The sequence below is a fragment of the Vidua macroura genome, chromosome 1, assembly GCF_024509145.1.
Source record: "Vidua macroura isolate BioBank_ID:100142 chromosome 1, ASM2450914v1, whole genome shotgun sequence".
Classification (NCBI taxonomy): Eukaryota; Metazoa; Chordata; class Aves; order Passeriformes; family Viduidae; genus Vidua; species Vidua macroura.
Genome location: NC_071571.1, coordinates 121,513,125 through 121,536,796, shown reverse-complemented (window position 1 = coordinate 121,536,796; position 23,672 = coordinate 121,513,125). Strand labels below are relative to the sequence as shown.

General features: G+C 38.0%; 1 protein-coding gene across 2 annotated transcripts in view; it reads left to right on the top strand.

Moving 5' to 3' along the window:
- EYA1 (EYA transcriptional coactivator and phosphatase 1) overlaps positions 1-23,672 on the top strand; it is a 158,015-nt gene that overhangs the window by 112,877 nt on the left and 21,466 nt on the right. For both annotated transcript variants that reach the window (XM_053990742.1, XM_053990753.1), the window contains 2 exons: positions 800-883; positions 6,831-6,920. In XM_053990742.1, the coding sequence (XP_053846717.1) occupies positions 800-883; positions 6,831-6,920 (174 nt within the window). The remainder of the gene's footprint in view (positions 1-799; positions 884-6,830; positions 6,921-23,672) is intronic.

The following is a 23,672-nucleotide window of genomic DNA, read 5'->3' as shown; positions in this document are numbered from 1 at the left end:
CATCTCCAATGACACACCACAGCTATAAGTGTCCACACTGCATTACTTTTCCTTTCCAGAAGCTTACCCCATTTGTCATCATGGGAAATACAATCTTACCAGGATTTAAAATGTTTGTATTTGAACACTTTATTTTTCATTAAGTTATCATTTTGTGTGTGGTCAGAGGACAAATTTAAAACATGTATTTTCCATTGTCTCTAAGCAAAAGAATTATTTACTGATGCCAGAAATTTTATACATACATCATCCAGGCTCATTATTTTTGTTCTTCAGATGCCTAAAATGCATTAAAATTAACATAAGTCAAGGGAAATAAAGCGCTTAGCAGCAATCTGCTTTGTTTTGGTTTTAGAGATAATTTTTAAGGGCACTTACATGAATTTTTGTAAGACTTTTGTTTTGTAAGAAATTCAGAATTCTAACCCCGAAGATTTAATTTTCAGATGCTTCTCTTTGTTTATTTCAGTTTCTATCTCACATCAAGCTTCAAAAAATTACATTGTACAGTCTCATTTTCTGTGTATATTTGACTATACTATAATTCTATTCTAATAGAAGGATTTGATATAATAGCAATTGTAGTAAAAAGCTAACAGATTGTATTACCCTACCCCGGAAAAAAAAAAAAAAAACAAAAAACTTGTTTTAAAAATAAATGGCAGGGAAGCTATGGTTTTAATATGCAACCATTTCAGTACAATTTTCCCATTTGTGTGCTTACTGATTCAAATTTTAACTTTCCATTTCAAGTATTAGCTTCACAAAGGAACACATTGATTTGATTCTCTTTTTACAGAGAGTATTCATTTGGGATTTGGATGAGACAATCATCATTTTCCATTCCTTGCTTACAGGGTCCTATGCTAACAGATATGGAAGGGTAAGTGTCAAGAAACTGATGGAAATGTTCAGTAATATTTGCTGGTTTATGGGTGATACACAAGGAATACCAGAACATTAGTTGATTTTTAGAGGCAAACTGGTTCTGGTATTACAAGACAAAAAAATATCAAGCTGTTTCACATGTCCATGCTTTGCAGTTGCTCAGCTCTTGTATTCAGTGCATATTTAAATAGTGTTGGGAGTAATACTTTGACCACTTGAGGTTTGGTGTGTAGATACAGGTTGATATCATCAAAATCTCAAAGGTCTACGTCCCCTCAGAGAGTGAAGAACTTCCAGGAATGATTGCTGTGACGGATTGGCTATGCTCTGTATTGAGAGGGAAAGAGGAAGAATGCTTTTGGACATGGCCACATCAGTCTAAAATTCTTTACCTTTGATTTTTTTTAAATCTAAATATTGACTGATGTTTTCAAAAGTCTGCTTATGAGTTAAATCTTTATATTATGCACAGTCTGTAAATCATAACTGAGCTGATGAATATGTCTACAGACAGCAGATTTCCTTGGTAGTTCTCAGAAGAGAAACATGATTTTAGGTGAATAAGAACAGTTTATGAATGGAATGTCCTTATGAGATCAGACTTCTTTTTGTCAGGATTGTATTTGAAAGCTAACAGCTTGTGCTAAAATCTGTTATAGCCTTTTATGTTCACCTCCTGGGAATTATAACTGGAATGTGATTTTTTGTTAACCTCAAAAATTTCTACATGCAAAGAACAGCTACTTAGTTTTGTCTGGCTTCATGTAATGCCTCCGTCTTCTTGTAAAGCTTCTATTTAGCACTAAAAGGTTTTACCCTACGCCCAGCTGAGTGAAGGACAAAGCTACCTCCAGTTCAGTCTGTGCCTGGGTCAGGTTCTGAGTTTCTCTCAATAGCTTTTTGCATTATACAAATCTAAAGCAGTACTGCTTTGCAACCTTTCTTGCTTGTTCAGGTAAGGTTTGTTTGCAGAGGTGTTTACTGTAATAACTGTACCAGTTTGAGGAATGTAATTAGTTTTTTTTCATTATATGTCAGAAAAGCAAGTTAATTCAGCAGCCTTGGTTTCCTAGGTGTAGTTAGTTTATATTTAGTTAATTCAGCAGCCTTGGTTTCCTAGGTGTTGTTAGTTTATATTTAGATAGCAAAAAGAAACTAGAACTTAAATGTTTCAACAATTATTGTATAGATATGTATGGACAAAAGCACTATAGAAGAGTATTAAATATTTACCAAAAGTTATTTTCCATTTTTCAAACTAAAACCAGCTTTTGTGTGGTATCCCAAAATCTATGACAATTTAGTTCAGAATGAGGAGAACAAGTCCCAGTGCTCACAAAAAAGTCAGTGACAACAGAATCTCACCACAGGCTTTTGGCCAACAGAGTAATGCTGGAAAAGCCTAATTAATTAGTCACTGCCATAGAAGTACTAATGTGAGCATATTTTTTCCATTTGTTACTAGTGCCCTGTAGTGGATACATTAATTGTGCCCTGAACATAAACACTTTATTGCTGGATGGTTGAAGTTGAGGAAAGTGGCTGGGATTCAGTTGCAGAGAGATATAAATATGTACTCTGCAAGGAGGGGGCTGACTCCTGGTTGCAGCTCCATCACTGTTGGCACTGTTTGCATAAGATGTAGCTTTTGTGCAGCTGGCTCTGGTTACATGGCATCTGGAACAATATTCCTGCATTTCTAAATGACAGCCAGCTGTTGATGTTGAGAGGAATGATGGCATTACTGCTTAATCTTTGGATAAATACAAAATCTTTTTGGTGAGGGGTAGCAACATACCTGTCCATGGCTCTCAGATGATGTCAGGAAACTGTGCCATTCTGGTCTTGTTTTCTTAAGGTTTCATTCAAATCAGAGTTTCTCTTGGGTTATTGACAGCTTCAGACAACAGTTAGTAATTTCCAAGGATGTTAGAGAAAGACAGTGTCAAATGTTCAAAGCAAACATGGTAAAACATGAGAATTTTAGGGTTTATTTGTGGCAGCAGCAGGTGCATGTTTTTAAAAGAGTGTTTGCCTGTGATTAATGGTCTTTAAAATCAGAAATCCAGATCATAAGTTAATCAGAAAAGGAAAGAAAGTTGAGGGGAATTACTGTTCTTTTCACTTGTATTCTTGTTTATGAGCAATCTAACGTCGTGTTCTCTTATAAATCGGCACTATGGTGAGGGCTAGAAATGCCCTTTTAAAAAATTAAATCTAGGGTGATCACATAATCTTTAAAATACAAAAGCTGGATCTTCAAACAAACAAAAATGTCCTAATTAAATAATAGGGGATTTGGCAACTTGGCATTCAGTTCTTTTCATAATGCCTGAGCGAGTTTCATGGTGAATGACTATGAATGATGTGCAGCCTTGCTGCTGAAGGGATTCATTTTCTTTGCCTAATTCTCTGCCTCATTCTTCCTAACTTCTTCCTTGTGCCACCTTTTTCTGTATCTTCTTACTTTTCATCTGTTTTTATCACCTGCTCTCCTTTAGCTGCTATTGTGCTCTATTTTCCTCCTGCTTTTTTCCTTCAGTTTTGTTGTAACAAAATAACACCTTTATTTTTCAGTTTGCGCAGTCATGGCAAAAATTACTCCATAAAGCACTACATTTTTATTTAAGGATTATTTGAATTTAGTGAATTTAATGGAAATGTATGAAACTCTAAGAATATGCCCTTCCAGAAGATTAGACAAAAAAACCCAAAACATTTCATTTGCTTTTGGATTTTTTAACTATGTACACAGAGAGATGTATTGATCAAATAGAACTTACCAGTTAGTTTAATTGACATTAGGACTGATTATGTTTGGGCATTTGGAAAAAGTTGGAGCCCCTTAGGATCTTGGAGCAGGTGAAAATACATCTCAGAATTGGCACAGAATACTGTGGTCTTTGCATACATTTCCATCCTCAGTGAAAGCAGTTATATGCAGAGGTTTTAAAGGAATTTTCCTTTAAATTATAAGCTGTTTTATTGTGGTTTAATGTACTTTAGAGATAGAGAAAAACAAAGCCTGGTTTCACTTAACCCTTCATTTGTGACCTGTAGGCTTAAGTGGAAAATAAGCCTGGTACCCAAAGTGAACTTTCCTGTTTTTCAGCTTCTTGTTTCTCCACAAAACAAAGAAATCAAGTAGGTAGAATTTAGAAATGACATACAGGCAATGTTTTGGCTCCAATGCCAGTATTCAAAACAAAAGGCCTACTTAAGCAGTTTGACATTGGTATTTCTTTTCTTTAGTTAAACTGTACCTCCCTCAGAGATTTGTACCTGATTTTGACCATACCTGAAAAGACACTGACTGAACCTGCAAATCCCGGGCAACAAGAAGAGATTGTTAGCTTTCCTACTCATTGTGTGACACCTCACAATAATTAGTTAGCAATTAGTGGCTTAAAATTGCAAAAGAAGGTTGGGTATGGGATTATTTTTTTAAAACCTTGTTCTAGCCTTGTCTTTTTTTAAAGTTTACAGCCCCCACTGTAATATCTGATGGCAGAGTTTGATATTGGATGATGCTTTAAACCAAGGTTCTTGTGCTTTTCATTAGAGCAATTGCCAGTTTGTGACTACACAGATATTTAAAATGCTAATGCAGATAAGGTTTTTGCTTCTGTTGAATATGTAGCTACCGAGAGCCACAGTTCAACATAGTTTTTATGTTAAGTAGAACTAACCTATACAAAAAGATTGTATTTAAACTAAGAGTTAAGCTTTCTTTGAAAAGCAATCCATTTAGTTTGTGTTATTTAATCTGACACTTTCAGTAGGTGCCAATGAGTTTCTTATATTTTTTCTGCCTAATTAAATTAACCTAATAAATGACATTATTTTAGTATTAGTTTGGAGAAAACCATCCTGGTTTTTTTCTGCCATGTAAGAATACCTTGGATTAAAATGGGTAGAAAGCTTTACAAAACCCCCTTTTTACAGACTCAGAAATGTTATAAAAATGTTCAATAATAGAAAAAGCAAGTTGTGTATGCTGAAATATAAAATATATATTTGCAGCCATCCATTTAAAATTAGTCAAATGGGTTCATAACCAGTATCATGCTCTGTTGCCCGTTTATTCTACTTTTCAAAATGATGTTCCTATTTAGGGATGGAAGTCGGAAGGGAATTATTTCTACCTTGTTGCATTAGTAGTTGATAATCAAGATGTAGCTAATGATCTTCATTTGCATCTTAGACCTTTAGCCCATCTAATTCCTTTAATAACTAGAGCAGAGGCTCCTGTGAGGTGTCTTCTGTTACTGCTCAGGCACAACAGAAATCTTTGTTTAAAAAAAAAGAAGTCCCGTGAACTGTGTAGGATGATGAGCTACTAACTGGGCACAAAGATAAGCAGAAATGTCAAAGGGAGAAGAAGCCTCAGGTCTAGCTAGAGAGAAAATACCACCTGCTTTCCACCTCACATGCCTACAAAAGTAAAGCAGAGGAGTGCGTAGGTCTAGAAATAGAGCAATATTAAAACAGAGAGACAGAATACTTTTGTTCATATTTCAAAGTCTTTCCATTTGAACTAAGAAGCCAAATATTCCTTTTTTTTTTTTTTTTTTGGCTGTGCCTGTTTAAATAAAAGACTTATTTTTAAGGGCAAAGTTCATCAAAATAGCATGTTGCAATTTTTTCCCCCATTTATAAGGGCTTTTTTTTTTTATTTTAAAAACTTACTCTTAATGAATGTGAGTTCAAGAATAGATGTTTTGTCTGCTCAATGTAGCTTTGCTTTGAAATTTCAAAAATTCTTTCTCCAGATAGCAGTTCTTGGGTTTTGGCATTTCCAGAAGGCAAACAGGCTGCCAAATCACCATTCTTTTCCAGCTCTTTACTATTGACACATTTTGTCTTTTTAACCAGTAGTTACAGAAAAATGCTTGAATGTTCAGAGATCATGTTGAAGCACCTATTAATTTGATTGAGAAGTGGAAAAAGAAACTAAGGACTACATCTTTTGCTTTTTAACTTTGACTTGTCATCAAGTTTAGAATATTAGCTTATTTTAAGTAAAATATGGGTTGCCACTTCTCCAGTTCTATTTAAAATATAATTCCTAACAAACTAACATTATTAATAGAGGCTATTACAGGATAATATATATAACATGTTCTTTCAAACTCATGCTCCTGTGCTCTTGGATAGACTTGGCATTATAAATGAGAAACTTTATATCAAATGTATGTATTAGGCTCTCTTTTCGATTTTTCAGATTGAAAATATATAAAACACCAAAAAAATCAAAACAAGACAAACATCTGTAATGCATTTGGTAACCACAATGCTGAACATGCTTTTTGAGTTTATTAGCTCAGTAAGGAGTAAGTTGTTACGGTAATTTCTGTAGAGAAGTTAAAGCGTGTGATGTATTAATAACAAACAATAGTTTTGTTCACTCTGCATGGGTGGGCCAAACTGGAAACATAATTAAAACTTTTTTGACAATCAAGGAGTGGTTTTAAATATAATTACCATTTGCAAATAAAACATCAATCGTTCTTTGCTTTAAAGTTGCTAGGTATTCCCAGAACTGAATCCTGTCATTTGTGATCAGTTTATTTTGAGTAACAGTAGTATTATCATACCCCTGCTTGATCATAAAACTTGGGAACAGTTGTAGAATCTAGAGAAGGTTTAGGTAAAATGGATTTGCCCATTCTGCACAGAGAGCAAAGAGCCAGGGATGCATGAGGGTGACCACAGAAGTCCCACTGCAAAATCAAGGAGTCAGTTGAGTTAAAGTCATATTTTTGAGTGTTACTGGGAAGTGTTGTAGTACAGGGTGGGACAGTTACTGAACTGAAACTGACAAAGCAGATGTTGCATTTGATACAAGTAGTATGTTATGAAAAGCTGTTCTTCCAGTCTGTATTTGGGTATGTATGTTAGGCACAGTATTGATGGTGTACTTGCTTAATTTCTTTTTTAAGGATCCTCCCACTTCTGTGTCCCTTGGACTCCGAATGGAAGAGATGATTTTCAATTTGGCGGACACGCATCTATTCTTTAACGATTTAGAAGTAAGTGTTCATTATTTTAAAACACACAGAGATGATCTAATATTTAATATTTGTCTGGTTTTATGTGTTGTTAGATGGTTTGACAATTATTTGCAGAGTTTTAATATGAAAATGCTTAGAAAATAGCTATATCATTTAGTCATTAGGATATATAATAATATCTACACTGGCCTTCAAAGGTTACTACAGTTTAAATGGTAGAGTTTTGTCCTCACAGGTTTTAGCACTTACGATGACAGTAGACAAGTTTCAGAAGTGGATACACCAAAGGAACCTATAAACAAACAGAATTCAATAGTCTGCACAGGCCATTAAATATTAAACTCCAGCTTCTCTAAACAGTTGATGGCTGGGTACAGGTTTCTTGCTTACATCCCACGGTGGGCGAGTGTTACCTTAGCCCCAAGGGACATCATAAATGTTGTATGGGCTGTCTGTGGGCTGTTCCTGGGGCTGCTGTGCCCGCAGCAGGCAGGGGCTGTTCTGTGCCAGGGTGCCTCTGCCTGCAGCGAGGGGCTGCGGGTGCCTTGCCAAGGGCTTTTTTAGCCTACACAGCCTATGGTTTGGCAACGCTTGGGAGATTGTTCCAAAGCTCTCCAAACTGCTGAAAGAGACTGTCACTGTAATGCCTGGCTGTTTCATCTTAAAAGGGAAAAAAGCAATTTCTGATCACATTTTAATAATGCAAAAACATGAAAACAGTCAGATTTCTTTCCCATCATAGTGAAGACAGCTGTTTATTTAAAATCCAGCTGTTAAGCAAGCTTGTGGTGGGGCTGCCAACACACATTAATCATCAAGTTGTTGTTTTGCTAGATTTTAGAATAGTGTGTTATTCCAGACAGCAAAAGAATCTAAAAGATTCAAATGCAACTTTTGCTGATCAAAGTTAATTGGCAGCAATTGGCCTTTAAATATTTCCTGATGTTTCCCTTTTCAAAATCAAGCAAAATACACCTTATTCAATAGATGAGCCAAAATAATTTGAAAAATGCCAGTGTGTGATAGACCTCAAATGTGGTTTGTCCAACATCTGTCCTATATTTTGATTTCTTTTCATCTAAAAAGAAACCACTCACAGATGATTTGGCATCTTAGGACGTAATGAAATTATTGAACGTGCTTTTTTTTTCTTCTATTCCTTATTTATTTTTTATACTTACAGTAAAATAGCTGGTTTCTTTAAATTTTAAAGTAGCATCTTCTTCCATTCAGGTAGCTGTATTTAAAGATATAATTGTTTTGCATATAAAAAGCTCCGTCAATGAGTTGCATGTATAAGACTTATTTTTCATATTTGTCTAAAAATATAACAATGCTAGTTATTTTCCAACTCTGTTTCTGATTTCTGGTTATATTTCATTTTAATCCGAGCAGAATGAAAAAGTACTGCTCTCTCTGTATTTAAGTATATTTAATAAAGTTCAGTGTGTTTTCATTTGCAATGCAGAGCCAGATATGTGGCTACTTCATACACAATTGTCAACCTCACTGACTTTAATGGAAGTTAATCAATCACATCTTAGGGGTCGTAGATTATCTTCTGCTAATAGACATGTTGCAGCCGTAACAATACAGCACAGTGGTTCATGAAGGCAGAGGAGCTCACTGATAAGCCTGATTCTTTGTATTTCCACCATAACAAGCCAGTTTATGTTGTATGTCCAAACTGAAGTGTAATAGTTTGTGTCTATACCCTGGTCTGCCTTCCTCATACATAGGAGGAAGGAGTGAGCAGTTGTGTGCATGTCCTTGTACACAAGCCCTAATGCTTATGTCTGGGGAGCATGAGCTGCAGTCTGAGGGATCATGCCTTGTCCAAGGAGTGAAGCGCGTGTTCGGTGTGCACAGACAAACCTTCAGAGTACGCAGTGAAAGCGCGTAAGAGAGCCTGTACTTTGTGGGAAGCAGCATGTAAGGACTAGGCCTCATCACAGACTGAGACTTTCAGTTCACCAGCAATGACACAGTTTTTGAACATGTCACAGAAACGTGGTGTTCTTGAAGGAGCATGTTCTCCTGGAGCCACAGTTTGTCATTCTTGTGAGCATCACCATTTAGCTAGCAGGGCCTGCCAGTTTCCCAAGGGCTGTGACCTCAGGGCAGATTCCTCACTTCCATCTCAGGAACTCAAAAGTTCCTTGCTTGGTGGTTTGGAAGTTCAGGCTGCTCACAGCTTGACAGGCTTTCAGGAAAACTCTGGACAATTTGGTTTGGATATGCCTCAGGCTTAAAGCATCTATTCTCACTGATGAAGAACTGAATCTGAAAGATGTAGCTCAGGTCAAAGCTTTCCAGTTCATCAGCACAAGTATCTGGGCTGTTGGGATTGAAAACATTTGTAGGCGCCATTGCCAGTGAGCTGTAGAGGTTGGGTATCCTTGCCCAGCAGTAGTATGAAGAACAGCAAAGCTGGATTTGGAATATATCTAACCCACAGAGTAGATGTGTCTTTGAGCCTGAGCTTAATTCAAAGTGGGAACGTGAAAGCTGATGCCCTCTGTCTCACCCAGGCTCAGAGGGAACCCTTCTTGGCACATAGAGAGGCAGCTTTTAAAGGCAGGCAATCATCTGTCATAACTTTGGCCTATGATGCACATTTTTTCCAGATACCACAACTTAATGTTTTTAAATAAAAAAAAAATCTTCTTTCATCCAACACATTCCAGAAAACTCTATAATCAGAATAGCTCTCTTGTTACCCAAGTGAAAATACTTTTTCTGCTTATAACATGCTGGAGACTGATTGAACATTTTGAATGCAAAGGGCAGAGTTGCAGCAGTGATCTCTGAAGCACAGTTTGATTTATGTATGACCTAACTGGCTTTTCAAAGCTCAACCTAGAGATTTAGTAATGTTGTTAGGTTAAATTCTAAACTTCAGCGGTCAATTTTTAGTCTGTGTAAAGTGAATCAATGCCAATGTGTATCAGTTGAATTTAGTACGGAGTACAGCCAGGTAAATGAATAATCTATTTTTATATATGTTGTTCTTTATGTAATAATAATAATAATAACGATAATAATAGTAATATTTGTAATTGAAAATTTCAAATTAATTGAAAAAATTCAGTCCGATCTCACTATCTAGCTCTGAAGTCAGTATTCTGTTTCTGGATGGGTGAGCTACAGTTAGATTTGCACCCTCGTACTAGTTCTTATTTTATTGCTTTGAAAAATAAAATAAATTGCTTATTTCCTTCACTTTGCACAGATTTATTTGGAGCAATTAATTCCAAAGTGATGTAATAGCAAATAATTTCCGATCTTTAGGAACATTCCTTTAAACAGCATGTTAAAGGGCTATGACAAGATTTTAAACATACTGAAAAGAAAAATATTAATGTTTATTTATGTATAATTTGATCTAAGTACCATAATAAACAGTTGTTTCATGCATTAGTGGTAATTTCATAATGAAATTATAGAAATGTACTAGGCTAAACAGTAGAAGATGGCGCAGTGTTCTAAAAATTTTGATTCCAAAATCTGCATTGGGCTTCCAAACAAGAGCTTTTGGTTTTCAGTATTGAAGTTTTTTATTTAAATGCCTCATATTCTCTGTTTATAGTTGAATTTAAATTGTGTGCAAGAGAGCATAACTACATTGATGTAGTACCCTCAAGAGAACCACAGTTATCTCATCTGAAAATAATGTTTGATTTTGCATGCTGACTATGTTGTGATAGGGATAATAAGGTATAATATTTTAAAGATGTATATGGAGCAATTATACCTATTACGTATTTTAGGAGGTATGCTCCAGTGTTTTAGGGAAATGAGCAACTTGATGATAGGACTGAAACATGACATCCACTGAGGTGATCAGCTCTGGTGCAGGTGTATTCTGCAGCAGAGCAGGGGAATGTGGCAGCCAGGGGAGTTCCTCAGCCAGGGAAGCCCCAGGGGAGCACAGAGACCCACCAGGAGCCAGCTGCTCTTAGGAGAGTGGCTTACTCTCCTGGCATGTGTGAGGCCAGGAGTAATGGTGGCCATTCCCTCTTCCCAAAGTAGGCAGCACTGTGGCCAGGAGCTCCGTGGCCAGGGCAGGCACCCCATTTCATGGGGTGGCAGTTTGCTCAGCAGGGTATGCAGGGAGGGTGATGACTCAGAGGAGGGACATCCACTGGCCAAGTGCAGACACATGAAGTCTACCAAGCAACCAAGCACATTTTGTAGCCATCTACACAGGTCAGGGGCACCCATCCCACCTGGCTGCCAAGGCAGAATTGTGGGCACTCATCTGAGTGCAGAGGCTGCAGGTCTGATGGGAGATCTGCACCATCTGTCCTGACAGTGGCCAATGCCTCCACGCAGACAGGGATGATGAAGGAACTGATGAAGTGCAGAACTCAGACTGCATAAAGTGAATAGAGGCTTCTCCTGGGGCAGGGACAGGACAGCAGGTGTGCCAGGTGGAGGAGTTCTGTGGCAGGTGGCTGAGCTGCAGGAGGCAGCAGGAAGACTGCATAGCATCAGGGTGGCTGAGGAGTTGTATAGCTGGTTCGGTGGAGTTGCATAGCTGCTTCCAAGTGCAGTCTGCAGCAGACCCACATGGCCAAACAGCCAAAACCTTCCCCACTGGCACACAAGGGAGGAGGAGCAATAACATTACAGAATGTAAGCAAGGACCTGCAGGATGAAGACGCCTCCCCAAAACTTGAGGTGCCCCTGCAGAACTGCTTCACTGCTGTGCAGACTGAAAAGGAGAGACACATCACACAGGAGAGATGCTGGAGCTGAGTAAGGAGCCTGACCCCATAACTCCCCCCATATAACAATGAAAGCAACTAAGAGAAGGAGAGAGGTGATAGTAGTAGGTAACTCACTTCTGAGAGTCTTATTTGCCAGCATCAGGTGCACTCTAGAGAGATGTGATATTTGCCAGAGCCTTGTATTAGGGGTGTGTCTCTCGGGCTGTGACCCCAAGACAGGATGTCACCAATAGACTACCAAGCCTCGTACAGTCCTCTGACTTCTGTCTGCTGCTGTTATTTCACATGGGCACCAGCCATACAGTCTGAAGAAACAAAAACAGTCAAGATGGATTACAAAGCCCTGGGAGCAGCTGTAAGGGATTCTGGAGTGCAGGTAGTTTTTTCATCAATCGTCCCAGCCATAAAAAAGGCATTTGAAAGGGCCAGTCAAATCTGGTTGCAGAACTGGTACCCCAGAGAGACATTCAGGTATTTTAGAGCATGGGCTTGCTTGAGAATTCTGGTCTGGTGGGGCTGATTGGCTCCATCTGTCAGAGAAGAGCATCTTCAGACACAGGCTTGAGGAAGAGAGCTTTAAATTAAAGTTGCTGGAGGACAGGAACCTCAATCCATCCCACTCCTACCAGTCTGATACCTGTGGCAGCCATAGGTGTCCAGAGTCTGGAGTGGGATCACAGGTGAACAGAAGAGCACCTGAAGAGCAGCACAAAGGAATTCCAGCCACTCCAGCCAGTAAGTTGGCTTCACCAGAGACCCATCTTGAATGCTTCTACGCAAACACACACAACATGGGGAGTAAACAAGAGGAGTTAGAGGCATGTGCATGCCTGCAGGTCTCCGATCTTATTGGCATCACAGAGACTAGTGGGATGACTCTTGTGATTGGAGTGTTGGAATGAAAATATGCAAGATGTTTAGGAAGGACAGGCAGGGGAGATAAGGAGGGCCTGCAACCCTCTGTGTCAGTGGATGATCAATGCTGGAGTGCATGGAGCACTGCCTGGAGATGGATAAGGAGCTGACTGGGAGCTTACGAGTCAGGATTAAAGGGAGAGCAGGGAACAGGTGACATTAAATGGGGGTCTGCTACAGACCACCTAACCAGGAAGACTGAGTGGATGAGGCTCTCTATAGACAGGTAAGAACAGCCTCACATTAGCAATTCCTGGTCCTCATGGTGAGCTTCAGACACCCAAATATCTCTTGGAGGTACAACACAGTAGGCCATAAGCAATCCAGGAGGTTCTGTAATGTGTTGATGATGACTTTGTTCTGCAAGTGATGGAGGAGACAACAAGGAGACGTGCTATGCTGGACCTTGTTCTCATCAACAAGGAAGGACTGGTGGGAAATGTGAAGCTCAAGGATTGACTGCAGTGACCATGAAATGGTGGTACTTGGGGCAGCAAGGAGGGTGCACAGGAAGCTCACAACCTTGCACTTTGGAAGAAAGACTTTGGCTTCTTCAGCAATCTGTGTCTGGATTGGGTAAATCCGGAGGAGACTGGGTTGAGAGCAGTCCTGAGTGGAAGGACTTGGAGGTGTTCATTGACAAGCTAAACATGACCTGGCAATGTGCATTTGCAGCCCAGAAAGCCAGTTGTGTCCTGGGCCACATGAAAAGCATGACCAGCAGGTTGAGGAGGTGATTGTTCCCCTCTACTCTGCTCTCCTGAGATCCCACCTGGAGTACTGTGTCCAGCTCTGGGGCCCCAACTAAAGGAGGGTGTAGAGTGAGTCCAGAGGAGGCCACTAAGGTGATGAGAGGATTGAAGCACCTCTCGTATGAGGAAAGGCTGAGAGAGTTGGAGTTGTTCAACCTGGAGAAGAGAAGGCTCCAGGAAAACCTTATTGTGACCTTCCATAGAGGGAAGAGCAGGAGAGGGACTTTTTACAAGGTGTCATGTAGTGACAGGACAAGGGTTGATGGCTTTAAAAAGAGGGTAGGTTTGGATTAGGTGTTAGGTAGAAATTCTTTAGTGTGTGGTTGGTGAGACAACTGGAACAGGTTGCCCAGGGAAGTTGTGGATGCCCCATGCCTGGAAGGGTGCAAGGCCAGGTTGGATGCAGCTTTGAGCAACCTGGTCTAGTGGAAGGTGTCTCTGCCCATGGCAGGGGGCTTGGAACTGGATGATCTCTAAGGTCCCTTCCAACCAAAACCATTTTATGATTATATCTTCATCTTTAAAGATTGTATATCTTTATACTGATACTTTTAAAAGTTTATTCATTTTTTGGCATATCAGGTGCATATTATAACTAGGTATGTTAAAGGTATAACTAGGTATTGGTGGCAGTGAATTATTAGGAACATCGTATTTGAAAAAGTTAGTTCAGTGCTTTGCAAACTTTGTTCTAAAATGACACCATCTCATTAGATCTACTCCTTTAGAGGTATGTACTGAAGCTGAATATGTCATTATTAAGTCATTTCTTGTCTAATCTTACCTAACACTCAGAATACTTTTTTTTTCTTTTGGTTTGTGTTGAATTCTATTGAAGTAATTAAAAGCAAATCAATTTGTAGTTTTATTACATGTTTTTTTTTTTTCTTTTAGGATTTTTATTTCTTTTTGTTCATTTCACATTTTTTGGTGTAGGCTTTCATGGGAAGGTTCAAAATAAGATTCTAATGATACTATAAAAAATAAAATTTTCACATATTTTTTCAATATATCTATATATTTTGACAAATATATAGATGCATAGTCATGATTAGTATTAATTTTCCTGCCATTTGTGAAGGATATATAATGCACACCCATGGGTTCACAATTCACTTCTGTTTGTGGAGTCTATGCAAGTGATGATATGTGTGTGGGAGTCATTTATAGTGAATGGCAGTGTGGTATGAGTTTTCAGGCTACATTAGTTGATATATTTCTCTTAGTGATAAAAGATCAGGGAATAACATAAGGTACTACTGTCAAGCAGTAACTTTGGTTCTTTGGGAAAAAATTAGAATAATCAATTATATTCTAAAAATTAAGGATCATGACCTTGATTAATTTCTTCTGAGATTGTTACTTAAAATCTACTTGGTGTTCCACATCTAATATGTTTGTGATAAAAAATTCAGAGCACAATCTCTTCTTTATGTCAAGAGCTGCATAACTGTTATGACATCAAGAATGGGGTGTTACTTCACTTCCATGAACCTTTAAGACACCACATTATCATATTACTGTGCAAGGACCCCTCTGGAAAGCTGCCTGTGTTGGAGTTGCAGATGATTTCCATAAGATGCAACTCTGTCATTAACCACAGCTGGCTGGACTGTCAGCCCAGGACAAGCAGTGGCTGAGGTGCTCCCATCCCAGCCTGGCTACCAGGCAGCACCTTCACTTCTCTGTCCTGCCCACCTGCCACCATCAAGGTCAGCCAGTCCTCAGGCACCAAGGAGCAGAACAAGAACAGCCCATTTCTCTGCCACTTCACTCCATTAAATAAAGTTAGATTAATACAGAGACATTTTACAAATCCTGCATTTTACACATATGGGAACATTTCCAGCTTTAATGAAGCATTGAGATGCTGTCTTCCACAGATGCATATTCTCACAGTTTAAAGCAGAGAATAAACAGAATTTATGTCCTTGCACTCTCATGCTCTGCATTTGCTTTGTAAACCTCCTTCCTCCACCCACAGGGCAATAAATCCTTCCAGGACACCTGTAAGTCTGTAACTGCTAGCTTGAATTTACTCAGATCTAGAAGTTGATAGGGAGAAATTAACTATAAGATTTTTTTAAAATAAAAACTGCTTTTTGTGGATTGTTTCTTGTATAATTGACTGTGTGGAAGTTTTGCTCTTGTTTGTGGGCCCCAGTCATTAGACTGTATTTATCAACTCTACCTCTCCCTCCTATTCCTTTTCAAGCTCAAGACTGTGTGTAGGACAGCTTTTTTACTTGAAATGTGATGGAGATGTCTGACATCCAGCAGTATGCTGAGCCCTTCTGTTCCCTAAAGGAACATAAAGGACCACTAAGGCCCACTTATTGCCCACATTGCAAGGCAGACTCCCATGTCACTAAAGCAGATGGGGATGCACTCTGTACTAGCATCAGGCACTACAGGGATTTCCAAGAGCAGAAAGATCATCATCAGAGCTCAGGGATAAGTAAGGGAACACCTAATACTCAGGACAGCATCCATAAACATAAAGCCTGATCATGGAGCAGAACTCCTTGAACATTAGTTCCTTTTTGGCCTTTGCCTTCAATTCTTACAGGTGAAACCTGGCTGCCTCCCTGCTGCTGGAAGCAAATGTACCCTATAAATCAGTTCTGGCACTCAAGGAGACCTTTTTTCATGACAGGAACATATATCCTCTTTTCATCAGCCTGAGAATTTCTCCTTTGTAGGTATCAGTAACACCACAGGAGACTAAGTGACTTTCCTCACAGGTCCTTCAGTGACCGTGCACACTGCTATGTCCCCAGTGTACCACGCAGGGCCCTGTAGGATGCCTTTGAAGCAATACAGCCATATGTTCTGTTTCTTTAATCTGAAGGAGAAAGGGAAATCATTTCCCCTCAGACCTGGATACTTTAATATGCCACAGACTCTGACTGGTAACTTTTAGCACAGTAGCACTCCAAAGGATGATTTGGGATCCTGGGCATTATGATAATACACATTATTGAATTCATTACTGCATTCAGTAGGCTTACCATATGCAGATTATTGCACATCTCAAAGAACCATGACCACTGTAGGATAAAATGCTCTTCTTTCTGAAAGCATTTTAGCACATCTGGTCCTAGATTCAAATAATCTAACAAATGAAGTGCTTGGATGCAAGCCAGCTCTTAAGTGCAGACTTTGAGCAAGCTCCAAAGCAAGCTGGGAGAGCAGGTTGGCCACTGTTAGCAGTGTAGAAGTCCATCATTTATTCATCCACACCTTGTAGCAATGTCATGGAGCCAGCTTTGGACAGCCATGACAGCTATGACATTGCCTAGATTTATAGAGATCCACAGTCAGTGATAGGATCTGGGGGAGCTGCAGTCAGACCAAGGAAGTGCAGAAGGAGGATTGTGAAACAACATTACCAGAGAGAAAAGCTTTCTCAACTTCTCCACACAATAAAAATCAGATCAAGGTCATTTTATGTCTAAAGCTGTACTCCAAGCCCTGAACATTGGTAGGGTGAGCTTTTGCTGGCATTAGGTATTAATCACTTGTCTGGTGCATATTTGACATACATATCTATGTAGGTGACATGACATGAGGTCTGTGTTTGTGGTTGCCGATACTTTGTAATTCCTGATCACTGTACCTTAGTCTTCTCATCATGGTGATGATAAGGATGATATTTACAGATACAAGGATCATCATTCTGTCATAAAGTACTCAAGAGAGAAAAGCTGCAGTTGAGTCTGGTGATCATAGCAGTTGTTATTGTGTACAATTGTAGCTGTCTTTCTAACAAAGCTTCAGCTTGGTCTCTTTAACTTATTAGTCCTCAGGAACATGCTGGCACAACTTTTCTCTCTACTGACACAATAGGAAATATGTGTATCCAAACAAGGGAAAGAAAAAAAATACCAAAAAATTACAAATAGCCAAGAAAGCTTTCCAGTTTTCTGTTGTATTTAATTTTTCTATTGTTGGGGGAAATTTTGTTTTGTTTTTGTTTCTTTGTTTTGTTTTGTTTTTTTTTTTTTTAATGATTTTTGTAAGTTGTATTTGTTCCAGTTTGAGCTATTCATGCATTTTAGGTAAAGTCTGATTTTTAAAGACACAGGTTAAAAACCACCCCCACATTTAGAGCAGAAGGGCATCAGTCACACTAGTCATGGCAGTGTTTCAGGTGTCTGTGCTTGGGAGCTTGTAGCTCGTAAGAACTCCATGTAGTCAGCTGGTACCAGGGCTTCTGTTTGGGATACCTATATATTCCTGTAGTATAAATCAGCTAAAGACTAGGCAGGCATGCTTTGTGAAGAAATACCTGGACATGCAAATTGCCCAGTACAATATAGAGCATTTCATGGAATCACAGAATGGTTTGGTTTGGAAGGAGCCTTTAACAATAATCTAGTCCAACCCCACTGCCATGGTCATCTTCTATTACACCAGGTTGCTCAAACCCCCATCCAACTTGCAGGGATCCACATCCACAGTTTCTCTGAGCAACTTGTTCAAGTGCCTCACCACTCTCGCAGTAAGGAATTTCTTCCATGTACCTATCCAAATCTGTCCTCTTTCCTATCCCTTATTGCTTGTCCTGTGGTAAAAAGTCTGTCCCCATCTTTCTTCTAAATCCACTTTATATATTGAAAAGCCACAATTAGGTCATCCCAGAGCCTTCTCTTCTCCATGCTAAACAACCCCAGCTCTCTCAGCCTGCTTTCACCACCTGCCTCTCTTTCCTTTGCTGAGGCCCCCTGAGCTGGAAACAGTTCTCCATGTGGGATCTCAGCAGGGCAGAGAAGGGGAAAGGGGAAAATCACCTCCCTCAATTGCTCTTCAGTTACACACCTCTTTTGGTGTAACCCTGTGTACTATTGGCTTTCTGGAGTGCAGGTTACATCCAGGGGTTTTTATCCACTGGAATCCATAAGTCTTTCTTAACAGGGCTACTCTCTCTCAGTTCACCACCCAGCCTGTACATATGGGTGATTGTCCCAGTCCAGCTGCAATACCTTGCACTTTATTGCATTTCACGAAGTTCATATTAGCCCACACCTCAAGCCTGTCAGTGTCCCTCTGGATGGCATCCCACTTGTCAGTGGAATGCATGCTAGTGCCAAAAGGTTTGTGGTAGGCAGCACGCTAACTTTTAGTGGTATGAGACCCATCTCCAAGATGGTGTACTAAAAGTAATTTCTATCCAAATATCAAAACATGTTTTGTCTATGTATTTTCCTAAATTATATATTCAAAAGTGTTCCTTCCAGTGACAGAACATTCTTGTCCCTTTCCCAGGAAGTAAAATACCAAATGCTAGCATGCTTTTCAGGTAGCAGTTGTACCTCCCTGTTGCAGCTAGGTTCTGCAGGGTCTGCAATATCAGATTTAGGATCAGCTAGTTCAGGAGATAGTGTATTGAAGGACAGTGGTAAGGCAGCTGGAAGCCATTGCAATACCTGTATCAAAGCTGAGTATAGGCAGGGTCTGTTACTGGAATCCCAGATCCACCCCACATATGTCAGCTTCAATTGCAGCAGAAAGCTCAGGGCTGGGCTGCAGAGGCAGGCTCTGAATGGCCACGTGCAGATTGCTACGTAACGAAGGACATGAGACAGCGCTTTGAAAATTCTCTTACAGCCAGTAATGAAACAATAGAGCTGTTTTAAATGGAAAATAAGAGATGCAAAACTGACTGCAAGAAATGTAACAGACTGAGAACTTCGCAACCATTAGCAGATTCCAAACACTGTCTTACGTTATATTGCTGACACATAAAAGCGTCCTTAATGAATTTTTATTTTTGAGTGGTTACAAAATTGCTGTTGTGTGCCATGGAGCTTTTCTACAATGCAAATAGTTCCCTAAGCACAGATATGATTCACTGCTTGATGGTTCATCATATTAGATCCAATACTAGGTAATAATGTGATTCATCCTGGAGGCCTCTTAGTGCCAGAATTGTAATTTCAGATTTGAATAAGTTCATTTTATTAATTAAATTATCTGAAACAATAGAGCAGTAATGTCAAATAAATAAATAAACAGTTGATGCTAATGGTAAAAGCAGTTAATGTACTAATTATGGTAATGTTTTCCTTTTATTCTTATGTAGAGAGGCTTCACTTTGGCTTTTAATATTTCATGGAACTGATGTGAACAACTTTTTATTAAACATTTTATTTAAATATTATGAATTTGATAATACTGAACAAAATCCTATGTACTATTATAGATGTCAAGACTTGTTCATAACACTAAGTATTCCATTATTAGTTTACAATCTAAAAAGTTTAATAAATTAAAATAACATTCCTGAACAGTAGATTTGGTGTTTTGCTGATTAAGCTGACAGATGTGTAAAATCTTATATAGCCAGTCAAGTCCCTGGTGCAGCTGCGAGTGCTAAAGAGTGCAAGTTATTCCAACTAAGATCAACATTAATTTACACTCAAATATCTTTCCCAGCCTGCCCTTTCTATTCACGTAATGCAGTTCTTTTGTGGTGATTCCACTACTTCGTGGAAAGTTTTTTTTTTTCCTCACTGGACTCTTCCAATACAAAAACCCAGAAGGCAAACTGAAGAGAGTGTAATAGTCAACCTTTAGAAAAAATATTTACTGAGTGATGTAGGAATCATTTTAAAATCTCATATTTGAATTACTCAGGTTGATTTTTTGAGTGGATTAGTCTCTGAAAATTATGTAATGTAATTATTTTAGGAAAGCTTGGTGAAACTAAGTGTCATCCTGACATGCTATTTTGCAGAGTGAGGGTACATTATCCAATCCTCACATAAGTACAGAGATTTGAAATCACAGCTTAAGCATCTTAGCAATATCCATGGTAGGTGGTTTTTATCATTCTTGTCAGCCGAGGTTTAAATTTGGCATGGATTTACAAAGCTGTTTACAAGTTGTTTAATATCATGAAAGCCGTTTGTACTGGTGTGGTTATGTGTGAGTGCTATAACTGACGTTTAAATGTTATGAAAATATGCATACATATGAATTTTAAACATATCTGTGCTGGGGTTTTAGGGGTTTTTTTGTTTGTTTGGTTTGGTGGTTTTTTTTTTTTTTGGTTGCAATTATATTAAAATGTTTCCACAGGGAAAAAAATTAGAAGTTTCTTTCTTTCATTTTCTTTTAAAAGCACGAAAAGAGTGCTTGAAGTTGGTTCCCAAAATGTTTGAGTTTCACAGTCTCAGGAGATTTCTACTGTTTCAGTGTGGTTACAATAAGGCCTCTATCTGAATTTCATCCAGTTCAATGGTCTAATGAAACTGTAAAGAAAGGGGGCGAGCATTATTTCCTTTACTCATTGCAGTATCACTTCTATTTTTCTGTGGCTTAAAGTAAGATTTGACTGTTTTTAATTGCATTTATAAAATTTTTCTTCAGATATGTTCAAGAGGCTGGGTGATCCTATAGTAGACTAAAGCTACCTTAAAGTGTGCTGTTAAAGCATGAGGCATTAATGAGGACTTAAAAAATGTAGACAAAAAGTTTAACAAAAGAAACAATGAAGTATTGAAGGAATGGAGCATTTATTTTATTTTTTTGGGTTTTCCAAGATCCTCGTCCAGTCAGAACAAGGCAGTCCAGGTATTATGTGAAGGTTACCTGTGGCACTGTGCAGTCAGGGGATGAGAATTCAAGCGTGTTCACTGACAGCAGGAGCAGATTGCAGAGTACTGGCTCAGCTGAAATGCTGGCACGAGAAAGATCAGCCTTATCTAAGCAAATGATGCTTTCTGAACAGTAGAAAATCCCTTCAATCAGTTAAAAGATCTCTTTTTCTTCTGCACATTTGTATAATTCACAGTGTGAATGTAAAGTATGGATACACAGGGGAATCACTCCTTCCCTAGCACTGTTGGGCAAGGGGGAGAGAAAGTTGTAGCAGCAGTTAGAAGATGAGAAAGACAGTTTCTAGGAATTTTCTTTGGCTTTAGAAAACTTTAAAAATACACATATTTAAATTCATTTATTGGAACAAAATGTATATCTTCTTCTTGAAGGTGTGTTCACAAGTCCAAAACTCCCATTATTGCCTTGGTCAAATGAATAAAGCATAAATCAAGCCGTGATTACCTACACACAAGGATTTACAAGCAGAATAAAATAGACAGTGAAAACATACACCACCTTTTTTTTTTTTGTTCTGTCAGTTTAATAAATTCAGACAGAAATTTGAATGCAACCTCTGACTCCCAAACTGTCGAGAGGATTAACTAACAGAACTAACATCTCTTTCCTGAATCTAATCTCCATTAGTTTGGTATTTAACACAGCAAATATAATGACTAGCAGAAGTATCTTCCACAAAAAAATCATAAAGCAAACACGTTTTAGTTCTAATTTTTTAATTATATTACAAATTCTTAAATCTCTCCTTACCATAGGAGGGTAAAAAAAAACAAAAAAGTTTTGTATGGATGCAAATTTTTACTTTATAATCAAAACCACACTCAAATGGTATGTAATATTTCATGTACTGGGAAAGAGTATCTAACTTTTAATACAACAGTGTATACTGAGAAAAAACCCTGAATACTGCTTGATTAATTCAAATTCAGTATTTTTAAAAAATATTACTTAAATTTTACTTAAATGAAGTACTGTGAAAAGATAATTTTAAAACTTTGCTAACAACAGAAAAGCTTTTACAATGAAATTAAATAGCAGTGTGATAATATAGCTTTTATGTATGAACTACATGTGGTTGTGCAAAGGGTTAAAGCTGTGTGATTTCAGGATAAAAGGTTTCCTGAGTTGACTATTATTCCTATGGTCTGCCAACAGCTTTGCAATAAATGGAATGATTTTTATGGGAATGTGGTTATTCACAGCAAGACTACAGTTGGTGTCAGTATGAAAAATTCTTCTTTAGTAGATTCTCTCAGCAGGAATAACAGATCTGAAAGAAAGGCAAAAAGTAGCTACAGAGAACTCTGGCTGGTGTTGGTGACAAATTATGTTTACAAAATGATGTGGTAACCCATTGAAAAAGAAGAAATCAGAACAACAGTAAATCAGAGTATTGCTCTTCTAAGTACTGCTGTTCTAAAACAAGTTACCTGTGATTGTGAGTATTGTTTAATAACTCATTTCTCTTGACCATAAAGCAAGTGAGACTTCTAGGCTTTCAGTTGCAGGGGTGTGAAAAAATGCTTCAGAAATCAGTAAAATTACCTCAAAGTTATACCAAAGTCCATGGCAGAACATAAAATATTGGTAGATATGAATTAAAAGAATTGAGGAGAAAGAAAAAAAAAATCACTGAATCAGAATTTAGTATAATTTTATAATTATTTACTTTATTTATATTTTTTATAAATTCTATTATTCCCTATATCACTTCTCTATTTTTCACATCTTTATGGTTTTTGAAATGATATTATTAGAAGAAAATTGTGATGGAGAATGCATTAAAATATTGATGAACTTAGTATTAACAGTTATCCCGTTTACATTTGGTTTGTGATAATGTTTCAGAATGCTAAAAAGATTAACCCACTGATTAAGTCTGCAGCACCACTAGTAGAGCTGGTATTGTCTTCCATCCAAAATAAGGATTAAAGTTACATAGAATTTAATGATTCTCTTACAATCATAGAGCAACTTCGTGGGTTTTAGTTGTTCCAGCATTCCTAAGTTAAGTTGTTGGAATACGAAAGGGGTTGTTATTATTTTTATTGTTTGGTTGGGTTTTTTTTTTTAACTAAATAAGTAGTAGCTCTTTTAAGGAGTAAATATGACAGATTTGCTTTGAGTGTTTCCTGCTCTTTTTTTTCCTTGTGGACAAGTACCCCAGTTCTATTTAAAGCATTTTGTTTGTAAATTTATCTCGGAGCGTTGCAAAACCTGTTTTTTTCATGATGACATAAATTTGCTTTGTTGTGCTGGGATCACCAGTGATGTGCCAGCAAGGAAGAAAATCAGCCTGGATGTGTCAATGTCAGTAAAAAAGAAAAAAAATCCACTATAAAGCAACTATGTTGTTGATAAGTGGAGGTCAACCACTGTTGAGATAAAGGGATAGGTTTACCAACCTAAAAGTAAATATTGACCAAAGATGCTAAATAAGTAAATTTTGACCAATGATACCAAAGAAAATAAATTTCTTAGAAAGTTACATTTCACATTCTCTCAGAATAGAAAAATAATGTGTGCATTCTTTAAAATGCTAAGAAATGTTTCTTCAACAGAAATATTTTAAAAACAATCCATGAAAGAAAAACTTTTTGCTTGAGAAGAGTTTTCAAAAGAGTATAATAGTTAAAGGTGAGCTGAAAGTGGAATCAGCTCTTGGTGACTTGAATGTAATCATTCATGATTGTTTTTGCCAGATGACCTTCATTTAGTAATAAACAATGGACAGAAGCTCATATTCA